This window comes from Vulpes vulpes, chromosome 12 (genome assembly GCF_048418805.1).
Source record: "Vulpes vulpes isolate BD-2025 chromosome 12, VulVul3, whole genome shotgun sequence".
Taxonomy (NCBI): domain Eukaryota; kingdom Metazoa; phylum Chordata; class Mammalia; order Carnivora; family Canidae; genus Vulpes; species Vulpes vulpes.
The window spans coordinates 102,041,628-102,054,919 of record NC_132791.1 but is presented as its reverse complement, the minus strand read 5'-3'; the positions used below and the strand labels follow the sequence as shown (position 1 = coordinate 102,054,919).

At 46.8% G+C, this 13,292-nt stretch overlaps 1 protein-coding gene across 5 annotated transcripts in view; it reads left to right on the top strand.

Moving 5' to 3' along the window:
- Nucleotides 1–13,292, top strand: part of LOC112920236 (beta-galactosidase-1-like protein 3) — a 42,396-nt gene that overhangs the window by 6,784 nt on the left and 22,320 nt on the right. For 4 of the 5 annotated variants that reach the window (XM_072729288.1, XM_072729287.1, XM_072729285.1 and 1 more), the window contains 3 exons: nucleotides 2,458–2,550; nucleotides 3,966–4,047; nucleotides 4,868–4,932. In XM_072729288.1, coding sequence (XP_072585389.1) covers nucleotides 2,458–2,550; nucleotides 3,966–4,047; nucleotides 4,868–4,932 — 240 coding nt within the window. Of the gene's footprint in view, nucleotides 1–2,334; nucleotides 2,551–3,965; nucleotides 4,048–4,867; nucleotides 4,933–13,292 lie in introns of all 5 variants that reach the window. The other variant, XM_072729283.1, reaches the window with a different exon arrangement.

The window sequence follows — 13,292 nt, the reverse complement described above, 5'->3', positions numbered from 1 at the left end:
GGGCAGCCCCAGTGGCTCAGCGGTTTAGCGCCGCCTTCGGCCCAGACCCTGATCCTGGAGACCCGGGATTGAGTCCCATGTTGGGCTCTTTGCATGGAGCCTGCTTCACCCTCTGCCTGGGTCTCTGCCTCTCTCTCTTTCTCTCTCTCTCTCTCTCTCTCTGTCTCTAATAACTAAGTAAAATAAAATCTTAAAAAAATAAATCTTATATTAAGAGCATATCTCTTGGTAAAACTTGAGAGGGGGAAAAATACCATTCTTAGGCAGTAGACCAATAGCTTATTATCTTAGACTTTTTTTGGGGGGAGGGGGGAAATAGGATGCAGATCTAGCCCTTTGTAACTAATTCTCAATTATGAACTGTGAGTTTGAGTTACTCCTAGACTAATTTTTAAAGAAAGGAAACTGGAGATTAGGAGTGGAGATAAAGGGGAAGACAGATTAGGAGTAAGGTCTCTGCAGTACAGCTTTAGGAGAGATGAGCAATGCTGAGGGGAAGAGGGCATCACCTTTAGGATTAAATTGTGGGTCTGTTAGGTGGAATCGAGGTGCATCCTTCATAAGAAGGCCTGAAAACCATTTATTTCTGGCTGCATTTCTGCCAGCTAAGTGGGACCAGATGTGGGAGCAAAAATCTCTGAGCCTTAAAACTAGAAAGACTTTGAATGTTTGGCTGGGAGTTCAGGCACGAGTACAAATGCCACGTATCACTCGTACAGGTGCAGCAAGCAAAGCGAATTTATAGGCATCTACTGAAATCATGAGATAGGAAATCCTAGGAATTTTTTAAGAAGCAAGGAATTAGGGCAGCCCGGGTGGCTCAGCAGTTTAGCGCCACCTTCAGCCCAGGGCGTGATCCTGGAGACCCGAGATCGAGTCCCACATCGGGCTGTTTGCATGGAGCCTGCTTCTCCCTCTGCCTGTGTCTCTCCCTCTCTCTCTCTCTCTCTCTGTCTTTCATGCATGAACAAATAAAATCTTAAAAAAAAGAAGCAAGGAATTATAAGTGCAAATGAAATTCAACAAGTAATTATTGAGCACCTGCTGTGTGCCAGGTGCTGGGTGGGCGCTAAGCTTCCCATGGTGAGAAGGGCAGACGTGGTCCCTCCCCAGGGGGACAGATAACCACTTACAGTATAAGGAACATCTGCTGCAGTGGACCAAGTGCAGGGCACCCTTCCTAGGGGTAGCGGCCAGGGAGAAAGGGAGGTTCAGGGCCTGGCTTTCTAGAAAAAGTAACCGGAACAGTGAGGTGAAGGGTGGGTGGGCACTAGCAATGGCCGGGAGTCTGTGGGTGGGGACCAGGGAGCAGGGGTAGGATGAGGCACTTGAAGAGCTCGAAGTAGCTCAGCTCCGTGTGGAGCATAGACGTGAGGTGGGAAAGAGGCGGGGAGGCTGGGGAGGAAAACCCACCGTGGTGCTCGTCCTCTTCTGTCCCCGTGTCCGAGGGGGTACCTCGCCCTGACCCACGTGGGCCCTTGCTCTATAGGTCATGGGAGCCCGTGTTGGGTGGGCGGTGAAGTGGTGGGGCAGCCCTGGGCCGCTGTGCCTTCGCGGGAGGACACTGGAGGATCAAGCTGGATGCTTAGGGCTCCGTGTGTCCCGCGAGGTGGCCGTTAGGGACGGTGGCAGCTGGGCGCTGGGGGACCACTGCGGGGCTGAGTGGCAGGGCCAGCGTGACAAAGCAAAACAAGCAGACAGAGCAGCAGAGAGGGCAGGGGACAGTGGCCGTGCACCAGGGGACAGAGCTGCTGGGCAGGAGCCCCCGAGGCTGGGAGGGCAGCAGTCCTGCCGTGTATGCCCCCCTCCCTGATGCCACGGTTCCCAATGGGTCTCTGTGGACGTCAGGTGGCCTGGAAGGTCAGGCTGAAGTACAGGAGGTGGAGGGGACAGGGTGGTGGCGAGGCGTGCTGCGGCGGGAGGATGGGGTGCCTCTGTCTGCTGGACATGGTGGCCCGGCACAGAGGGAGCCCGACGGTTGGCGACGGCCCGTGAGCAGATTATTAGTATGAGAGAGGGCAGGGAGACAGTGGAGGGCCGCCCACCGGGGGGGAAGGCCGGACTCTGTGTGAGCGCCCGGGCCCTGGAGGAGGCGAGTGGGGCCGGGAGGAGGGGGCGCACGGGAGCACATGGTGCACGGGGTGACAGAGGCACAGGGATATGGGGCACACCGGGGCACGGGGAGCATGGGGTGCACGGGCAGCATGGGAGCACAGGGAGCATGGAACGCACGGGGAGCACATGGTGCACAAGGAGCACGGGGTGCACGGGGAACATGGGGTGCGTGGGGCACTGCCCATACTACAGCTGGCGCTGGGCGTGTGGTGGCCGCAGGCCCAGCCTCCACTCCCTGGCCTCCGCTCGCCCGGTCTCCACTCCCCGGACTCCTCTCCCCGGCCTCCACTTGCCCGGCCTCCACTCCCCGGCCTCCACTCGCCCTCCGTGTGCTTGTCTCAGTACCGCAGGGGAGGCCCCATCATCGCGGTGCAGGTGGAGAATGAGTACGGCTCGTTCGCAAAGGACAGAAGCTACATGCCTTACCTTCAAAAGGTAGGAGGCGCTGGCCTTGCCGCGTGGGTACCTGGTTGGGGCGTCGCTGTCACTTCCCGTGCCTGCTGCCCGGGGCCCTGCGGCAGGTGCTGCGGGCGGGGGAATCCGCGAGTCGCAGGGCAGCGCCTCCGAAGGCGCAGTGGAGTGGTCGGGAGGCGCTCAGGTCACTCTATTGGGAGATGAAACGTGCCGCGGGAAGATCATTCCTCTCGGTTGCCGGGACTGTGACCCGCACTTGCCCTTAAACCTGGGGGCTGCTGACTTTAGGGCCGCAGCCCGCGATGGTTCATGAGCTTGATGACAGTGGCCTGCATCCTGCAGCTTTCTGACCCGTAGTGTTAACGCTCTTTCCTTCATTGCTTGGCTGCTCTGTGGGGGGGGCGGGTCGGGGGGGGGCGGGGGAGGTCTCAGGCCAGGGAGCAACTGCAGGCCTGCCTAGTGGCCCTGCTGTCGGGTCAGGCCCCTTCCCGTCCCTGCTTCCCCGCAGCGAAGGAGCTGATGAGGTCCAGGGTGAACTGACCGCCTGCACAGGCTGCTAAGTGGGACACAGGGGTCACGTTAGCTCTGTCCCCACACAGACACCTGGGTGGCATGACTTGGAAGGCAGTGGGGAGGAGCTGCTGGCTGGGTAGGGAAGGGGGTGGTGGTGACAGGAGGGGGAGAAAGGACAGGGCGGGGCTCTGTGGACCTCCTGCCTTACAGCTGTGGCCTCTGGGCCTGGACAAGGTCTGTAGGGTCGCCCCTCTCTAACTTTTCTCAGGCACATCACGTCAGACACCCTCAAATCAATCTCATTTGGGTAGCCTTGTTTTCCCTTGATTTTCAGAATTTACTACTTGGCTCCCTTGCCAGGCCCAGCCATGGCTCAGTGAACAAATAAGACCCACGGACCAGGTCCACTCACCCCCTGGCCGTCTTTCTGCTCCTCAGCCCTGAGTAAAGACAATTTGCAAATTAGATCCCCCCTTCCCCCTGAAGCCAAGGCAGGCTTCCTTGCTTCCTTTGGGTGTCCAGGCAGGACCCAGGTTTCATGGAGTTTTTCTGGGGTCCCCACAGCCGTGGCCTCTTCCCGTCAAGCACAAAGTACTCCAAGGCCTTCTCTCTTTCCCTTGCATTTAGAGCCTCCCCCAAGTGCCTCCTCGTAACACTCAGCCTCGTGTTTTTCCCCCTCGAGGCTGTGAGCCCCTACTCAGCTGCTCCGGGGTCACCCTGGGAATGACCAGCCTGCAGCAGAGACCGGTGTTCCCCTGATGTACTGAATTGCAGATGGTCAGACTCTAAATCCAAACCTTTCTCTCTAGCTCCCATGATGCCCAAGTGAGCCCAAGCTCTGTTTTTCCCCCTAATTTCCTTGTATTTTCTTCTTCTCATGGGAGCAAGGGAAGTGGGTTCATTTTGTCCAGTTTGCTCAACAGGCTCTGCTGGAAAGAGGGATCGTGGAACTGCTCATGACCTCAGATGATGCAGAAAATTTGCTGAAAGGCCACATAAAAGGAGGTACAGATTTAGACTTATTTTAAGGAAGAACTGAAGCTTTTCACCAGCAACTCTGAGTCTTGAACCAAGTATGTCTCTGCTGTCTTTCTTTCCCATGTATGTTGACAAGGACTCCGCCAACCCCGTCTCCTTCCCTCACTCATGTTGTCTGTAAACAGAACTGTGCTTGAGCTCTTCTGACCTCAGTATACTTTTGCATCCTGCATAATTTTCCCGTGGGCTAAGACTCTGGATTGGTGCCGGGCGGGGCTTAGAAGGCAGGTCTCCCCACCCGTGTAGAGAGCCACGCGTCAGGAGGCCGGCCGAAGCCAAGTTCCGGTCCTGGGATCTTGCAGCGGGAGGCTCCTGCGGACTCCGAGTAGAGTTCATTCTAGAGAGTGAAGTAACAGGGCAGCTGAGACCAGATCCTGAGGCGATGAGAGTGAGGGAAAGGACCAAGGTGTCGTCCGCAGCCCTTTGAGTCCAGGGAGCATCTGTCCTGAGTTCAAGGACTCGCATGTATAATGTGGCTCCTCCTCGCAGTGCTGCAGCGGGAAGTGTGCTGAACTTGGGGCAAGTTGTGTGATCCTGGCCTGTTCAGCTTCTCTACAAAAGTTGGTTAATTTTAACTGCCCTTCTTATCTTGCATTGTCCTCGCAAGTGTCCAGTGACGTGAGGACACGTGTGGCAGCTCTTTGTACTTTGCGGAGTGGAATACGAGTAGCGCCTCCTCATCCTCACTACCTGGCACCCCTTCCTTCTGTGTGCAAGGTGTGGCCCCCACCCACCCCGGTGGCACTGCCATGGCGCCTCACGCAGCACCTGTGTCTTCTCTCTATAGTTCTGGCCACCATCAACATGAACAGTTTTCAGAAGAGAGATTTCAAGCTGCTTTCCTACGTGCAGGTAAGGATGTCTCAGAGGTGAGGAGTCTTTGCTCCTTTGCCTGCCCCAGCCTCCCTCGCTGTGGGGCTGTGAGAACGGGCTTGGCAAGAACACCCCGTCCCCCTGCCACCGCCCACCTAGGGCCTCAGCCCAGTTCCAAAGCAATGTGGGGAGTCTTTGCCTTTTGTCATGGGGAGAGAGAAGGAAGTCCTGCTCCTATCACGGCAGTCGGCGAAGCACCTCCTGGAAGTGATTAGAGGGAAAGTGAGAGGGTTTTCCAAGGTACATCAAAGGCAGATGAGGTTCATTTTCCTCCGAGAGGCCAGCGCTCAGAAATGGGCCGTAGCTGTTGCTGAAGAGGGCCCCTATCTCGCTGAGGGCCCCTACCTCGCTGCGCTGAGTCGGCCTATTTACCCAGACTCTGCAAAGCATGGGCGTGAATAGCTGTTGTACATGATTCACTGACGACCGTGGATTGAGTAGCTCCTGTCTCCTCCCCGTCGGGGGTCCCTGTGATAGTTTCAAAGATGGACAAACCGGAGTCCGTGCTCTGGGGGTATATCCTTTCTTCACAGAACAGCTGGATTGGGGTCTTACAGACCCAATGTCATTAAGCTTTCCTCTGCTTAACACCCTTCTGTGGGGCCCCCCGTGCCTGGGCTGGGATCCGACGTGGTACCCCTTCCCGGCGCGGCCCACCCTGCTCCTCTCCCGGAGGCCCGGAGGCTGCCTTCAGCCCTGCAAAGTACGGGGCTCACTGCTCGCTGGCCCGAGCCTCGCGGGGCGCTTCTCCCAGGGCCTTACACCCTTCTACACAGAGTTTTAAAGAATAAATTAGTCTTATTTCCTCTTCTCACTAATTTCTGCACATTTTCTGGCCTAGGAAACGGAAGGGAGTCTGTGGGGGCTGGATCCATGGCTATCTAGTTTTTAATGGCTGAAAGTCTCTGTCTTTTTTTAGTATTGGTTCTTTATTTCTCTTCTCACTTTTTTTTTTTTAAAGAAGCTTTGTTGAAGTGTAATTCATACATGATTAAACTCACCAATTAGAAGTAAACAATTCAATATGTAGAGTTTTACAACTATCCCCACAATCTAAAGAGTTTCCCCATGCTCAATTGTGGTGAATCTCCTGCTCCCATCTCCAGCCCTAGGCAGACACTGATCTGCTTTCCATCTCCATAAATGTGTATTTTCTAGACATTTCATATAAATGGAATCATACAGTATCTAGTCTTTTGTATCTGGTTTCTTTCATGCAGCTTGATGTTTTTGAGGTTCCTCTGTACTCTAGCTGGGATCAGTACTTCCTTCCTTCTGAGAGCCGGGTGGACCGTGTCCTTGTGTCCTATGTCTAAAGTCATAGCCCAGGCCAAGGATCATGCAGGTTCTCCTCAGATGTCCTTCTTCTTTCCTACACCAGGATGGTTAACATGGGTTTGAAAGTTGATGCAGTCTCGTATTCCTGGGATTAATCCCACCTGATTGTGATGTGTTGTTGTTTTATATGCTGTGGATTTCAATTTGTACATGTCTATACTGAGAAGTTTTGCTTCCATGGTCATGAGGGATATTGATCTTTGGTTTTCTTTTCTTGAAATGTCTTTATTTTAGAATCAGGGTAATGTTGGTCTCATAAAATGAGTTTGGAAATACTCCCTCATTTTCTATTTTCTGGAAGAGGTTGTATAGAATCCATAGGATTTCTCACTTAATGTTTGGTAAAATTCACCAATGAAACCATCGGGACCTGAAGTTTCTTTTTTAAAAAAAAACTTTTAACTAGAAATTTCATTCTCTAATAGTGTAGCATAATTTAGGTTATTTCTTCTTGAGCAAGTTTTAGTAGTTTGTGTCTTTTAAGGATTTATTCTATTTCACCTAAGTTTATGAATTCATAGGCACAGAGTTGTTGGTAAGATTCTCTCGATATCCTTGTTGTCAGTGGGGGGTGGCCCTTCTCTCATTCCTGATACTGGTAAGTTTGTGTCTTCTCTCTTTTTCTCAGTCAGTGTGACTAGGAGTTTATCAGCTGCATCGATCTTTTCAGAGAACTAGCTTTTGGCTTTTTTCCATAGTCTTCCTGTTTTCTGTTTCATTGATTTCTTCTCTGATCTTTAGCATTTTCCATTTTGCTTCCTTTGGACTGAATTGTCTCTACTTTTTCTGGTGTGTGTGTGTGTGTGTGTGTGTGTGTGTAAGCTTAGATTACTGATTTGAAACGTTCTTATCTAATACGAGCATTTATGGCTGCAAGTTTCCCTGAGTGCACTGTTTAATATCCTGTATTTTCACTTTCAAAAATGTTTCAAAACATTAAAAAATTTCCCTTGAGACTTCATCTTTATTCTATGTATCAGAAGTATGTTGCTTAATTTTTGAGTCCTTGGGGATTTTCTAGGTACTATTCTGTTGTTGATTTCTAGTTTAATACTGTTAAAATCCAAGAATATAGTTTGTATGATTTCTGTTCTTTTACATTTGTTATGATTTGTCTTAATGTTCATAATATGCTCATTTTGGTGAATGTTCCATGTACTCTTGAGAAGAAAGTGTATTTTGCATTTGTTTGTGAATTTCCATTAGCTTACATTGATTGATGATACTATTCAGGTAATCTCTATTCTTACTAATTTTCTACATACTTCTCGTATCAACTATTAAGAGCTGAGTGTTGATTATCTTGAAATATAATTGTGGATTTATTTACTTGTCCTTTCAGATCTATCCATTTTTGTCTTGCATGTTTTGAAGCTCTGTTTTTAGGTATATACACATTTAGAATGGTTATATTTTCTTGGAGAATTCATCCCTTTATCATTATGTAATGATCATCTTCCTTGTTTTGAAGTCTACTTTGATATAAATAGAGCCACTCCAGCTTTCTTTTGGTTAGTGGTTTGCATGATGTATTTTTCTTTATCCTTTTACTTTTTACCTTTTAAAAGATATTTTGAACTTGGCCACAGTAACTTCTTGCAAGATATATCCACAAAGGCAAAAGAAACAAAAGCAAAAATGAACTATTGGGACTTCATCAAGATAAGAAGCTTTTGCACAGCAAAGGATACAGTCAACAAAACTAAAAGACAACCTACAGAATGGGAGAAGATCTTTGCAAATGACGTATCAGATAAAGGGCTAGTTTCCAAAATCTATAAAGAACTTATTAAACTCAACACCAAAGAAACAAACAATCCAGTCATGAAATGGGCAAAAGACATGAAGAGAAATCTCACAGAGGAAGACATGGACATGGCCAACATGCACATGAGAAAATGCTCCGCATCACTTGCCATCAGGGAAATACAAATCAAAACCACAATGAGATACCACCTCACACCAGTGAGAATGGGGAACATTAACAAGGCAGGAAACCACAAATGTTGGAGAGGATGCGGAGAAAAGGGAACCCTCTTGCACTGTTGGTGGGAATGTGAACTGGTGCCGCCACTCTGGAAAACTGTGTGGAGGTTCCTCAAAGAGTTAAAAATAGACCTGCCCTACGACCCAGCAGTTGCACTGTTGGGGATTTACCCCAAAGATTCAGATGCAATGAAACGCCGGGACACCTGCACCCTGATGTTTCTAGCAGCAATGTCCACAATAGCCAAACTGTGGAAGGAGCCTCGGTGTCCATCGAAAGATGAATGGATAAAGAAGATGTGGTCTATGTATACAATGGAATATGACTCAGCCATTAGAAACGACAAATACCCACCATTTGCTTCAACGTGGATGGAACTGGAGGGTATTATGCTGAGTGCAGTAAGTCAATCGGAGAAGGACAAACAGTGTATGTTCTCATTCATTTGGGGAATATAAATAATAGTGAAAGGGAATATAAAGGAAGGAAGAAGAAATGTGTGGGAAATATCAGGAAGGGAGACAGAACATAAAGACTCCTAACTCTGGGAAACGAACTAGGGGTGGTGGAAGGGGAGGAGGGAGGGGGGTGGGGGGGAATGGGTGACGGGAACTGAGGGGGACACTTGACGGGATGAGCACTGGGTGTTATTCTGTATGTTGGTAAATTGAACACCAATAAAAATTAATTTATTAAAAAAAAATATTTTATTTATTTATTTGAGAGAGAGAGAGAGAAAGCACAAGTTGGGGTGGATGGTCAGAGAAAGAGGGAGAAGCAGGCTTCCTGCTCAGCCTGACGCTGGGGTTCTGACCTGAGCTGAAGGCACACACGTAACCAACTGAGCTATCAGGCACCGTACTTTTTACCTTTCTTTAAGTATTTATATTTAAGGGGTGCCTGGTGGCTCAATCGCTTAAGTGTCTGCCTTCAGCTCAGGTCATGATATCAGGGTCCTGGGATGGAGCCCCACGTCAGGCCCCCTGTTCAGTGGGGAGCCTGCTTCTCCCTGTCTCTGCCTCCCTCCTCCACTAGTGCATTCTCACTCTCTCTCAAATAAATAAATAAATAAATAACCTTAAAAAGTATTTATATTTAAAATGGATTTCTTGTATACAGCCTATATAATTGTTTTTTACTTTTTTAAAGATTCAGTATGACAGTTTTGTCTCTTAACTGATGTGGTTAGATAATTCAAATTAAAATGCTTATTGATACAGTTGGAGTAAAATCTAGCATCTTGCTAATTCTTTTCTATTTGTTCTACTTTTTATGTTTCTTTTTTTCTCTTCCTCTCTTCTTGAATTAATTATTTTTGTGATTACATTTTATTTCATCTATGGACTACTTTTCTCAGGTTTTAAAGTTTTAGCTTTTGCCCAAATTTTTATAATATACATGTTAAATTAATCTGAATGTACTTTCAAATACTGAACTGCTTCACATATAGTGTTAAATATCTTATAACAGAATATTCCTAAGTCCTCATTTTAAAGATACCATTCTACTGTGGGAGGTTTTTGTTTTGTTTTCTCGCCTTCATCGTTTCTGATGAAGAGTCCATACTAATTCTTATCTGTGGCTTTTGTAGGTGATTTGTCTTTTTTTCTCCGACTGGCTTCAGAATTTTTTCATTGTCTTTGGTTTTCAGAAGCTTGAGTATAACATACTTAGGTGTGGTTTGTTTCTTAGAGTTTATCTTGCTTGATGTTCTTACAGATTGGATCTGTGGTTTGGTGTCTGTAATTAATTTTAGAAAATTCTCAGCCATTACTTATTCAAATATTTCCTCTCTTCTCTCTTCTTCTGCAGGTCCAATTATATGTACATAAGATCATTTGATATTGTCTCACATTGCTTAGATGCTGTTTTTATTTCTACTCTTTTTATTTTTCAGTTCAGTTTGGTTAATTTCTACTGGCTTCTCTTTAAGTATAGTGATTCATTCCTCTCCTCCATTGAGTCTACTGGTGAGCTCCATGAAGGACTTCTTCATTTCTACTCCCGTGTTTTTTGATTTCTAGTTTTCCCATGCAATTCCTATAGCTTCCATCTCTCAGCTAAAACTACCCATCTGATTTTGCATGGTGTCCACCTTTTCTATTACAACCTTTATTGTATTAATCATAGTTATTTTAAATTCTGTGTTTAATTATATCTGTCGTATCTGAGACTGTTTCTTGATTATTGCTGTGTCTCTTCAAAGTGTGTTTTTTTCCTTGCCTTTTTGTAGGGCTCATAGTTGTTTTTGTTGCTGTTGTTTTTAATGAGAACTGAACATCCAGTGTGGGACATAGATACTACCTTAGAGATAAGCACATCTTTCTTTCTGCTAGGCTTTTAATATGGGGGTTTTGTGTTAATCAAGTAAGGAGTTGGGCTGAATTTGAGGTTTCTTGTTGCTAAGGTTATCCTTCTTGAATCATAGGCTTCAAAGTCCTCTAGTAACATCTCTTGTCTGGTGTGAGGGCTAGTTTGTCAGAGGTATTTTCCCTTGGCTTTGGTTCTTCCCTTTGCATTGCACCTCAGAGAAGGTCTGTCTCTTCCTGCTCTCCCCAGCTCTGCTGTCCTGGTTAGCCTGATGGTGAGGCAGGAAATGCACCTCCTGATGCTCCAGTTAAGCCTCAGTCTCCAGCAGGCACTATGTGCCTGGGTCTGAGGGGTATGGCCTTTCCAAGTGCTCCTGCTTCTCCCCTCGCTCTAGTTCCAGGCCTAGCACAGGTTCTTGCTCCTCTCCTAACTGGAGTGTTTTGTTTTGTTGTTTTTTTCCCTGCTCCAATCTCAGGTTTTCACCTGTGCCCTTAAAGTGACAGCTTTTGTTGCTCTTATCTCTGTAGGTTAAGTCTTTTGTTCCCCAGAGGAGAAGGGTAGGGGACAAGGGGTAATGGAAAGGGAGATGGGCGGGGGGTTGGGGTGACGAGCATTGAGGGGGGGCACTTGACGGATGAGCACTGGATGATATGCCATATGTTGGCATATTGAACTCCAATAAAAATAAATAAATAAATAAATAAATAAATAAATAAATAAATAAATAAAATTTCATATTTTAAAAAATACTTAGTAAAAAAAAAGAAGGGTAGGGGAGATTTGGCCATGGCTGCAGCTTTCCTTCCCCAGCCAGTTTTAGGAAGGAAGCCAGAGTGTCTGCGGGCTTGTTGGCTTAAACAGTACTTCTCTTCTCAGTTCTGGAGGCTAGAATCTGAGATCGAGGAGTCAAAAAGGGTTGTTCCTTCCGAGGCTCCTCTCTTTCGCCTGTAGGTGGCTGACTTCTCTGGGCATCTTCACAAGGTTTTCCCTCTGTGTGTGTGTGTGTGTGTGTGTGTGTGTGTCCTAACCTCTTCTTATAAGGATACTAGTGCTATTGGATTAGGGTCCACCCAAGTAATCTCATTTAACGTTAATTAACTGCTTAAATACCCTTTCCCAAAATATAGTCATATTCTTGAGATACCAGAGGTTAGGACTTCAGTTTAAATGTGGGGGGGGGGGGCACATTTCAGCCCATAGCTTTCCACCCAAATTTATGTCTTTCTTGCATGCAAACTATATTAACCCCATGCCTGCAGCCTCAAAGTCCAACTTTTTTTTCTTTTAATTCCAGCATCAACTTTGAATCCAAAACCCCATCTAGTACAGGTAGACATGAGACCCAGGTATGATTCATCCTAGGCAAAATGCTTCTCTAGCTATGAACCTGTTAAATGAGGCAATAAGTTATCTGCTTCCAAAATAACGACATAGGCTAGGCACAGGATAAACAATCTCATTCAAAAAGGGAGAAATTCAAAAGAAAGAAAGGGTTTGTCAATGGGAAGCAAGTCCAGAATCTCGTAGGGCAAATTCCATTAGATTTCAGGCTTCAGAATAATACTTAGATTTTAAGGCTTAATAATAATTCTCTATTCTCTGTGTCTACCAGGGTGGGCCTCCCTGCCAGACTCACCAGGGTGATAGCCCCATGCCCTCAGCCCCGGGCATTGGCTCTGACTCCCCTAGAACCAAGAAAAAGACAAGACAGCCCCGTCCACTGGGCCTTTGTGCCCACAGTAGTAGCGGCAGCTGCTGACCTCTCAACCATCTTCAGAGTCATCCTTCTTTGTTGAGGGATAATGCATGTTTGCAGCCAGAGAGCTCTGTTGGCCCATCCCCTAGAATCCCAGCGCTCAGATAGCTTTCCTTCATTTTGTCTCAGCTCTGTCTCCTTCAGTACGAGCCGGTAGCATTTCTGCTAGTATGAAATGTTTAAAAAACCTATTGGCCTCCCATATAATTCATGGGAGCCCACACCATTAGACAAGGGGGTCCTCCTTACATCTTTCCTAGATAGCCCAATCTCTATTCCTGGCCTCTGCTGAGATGGCTGAATGGAACCATAAGTCACACCAACAACCTCTAGCAAATGATTGCCCCGCCACATCTTGGATACTCTCTAAACATGCTTTCTCATTTTTCTTATTTTTTACAATATAGACAGGCTGAGAATTTTACAAATCTACAAGTTCTTTTTTGCTTAACAATTCTTTGTTCAATTTATCTCTTTCCTCTTATATTTCACTATAAGGAACAAGGAGAACCAGACCATGCTTCAACATTTTCTTAGGAATCCCCTCATCTAAATATTGAAGTTCATCAGTTCCAAGTTCTGCTTTCCACAAAAAGGAAAAATTTTCCATTTTACAAGGATCAACTTCTCCTTTCAGTTTCCAATAACATTTACTATTTTTCTTTTTTTTTTTTTTAAAAAAAGAGATTTTATTTATTCATTCATTATAGACAGAGAGAGAGAGAGAGGCAGAGACAAAAGCAGAGGGAGAAGCAGGCTCCATGCAGGGAGCCCGATGTGGGACTCGATCCCTGGACCCCAGAATCACATCCTGGGCCTAGGGTAGATGCTCCACCACTGAGCCACCCAGGCACCCACATTTACTAATTTCTACCTGACATCTCATCAGAAGCACCTTTGACATTGATATTTCTAACAGCAATGTTTATGATGACGTTTGTATTCTCT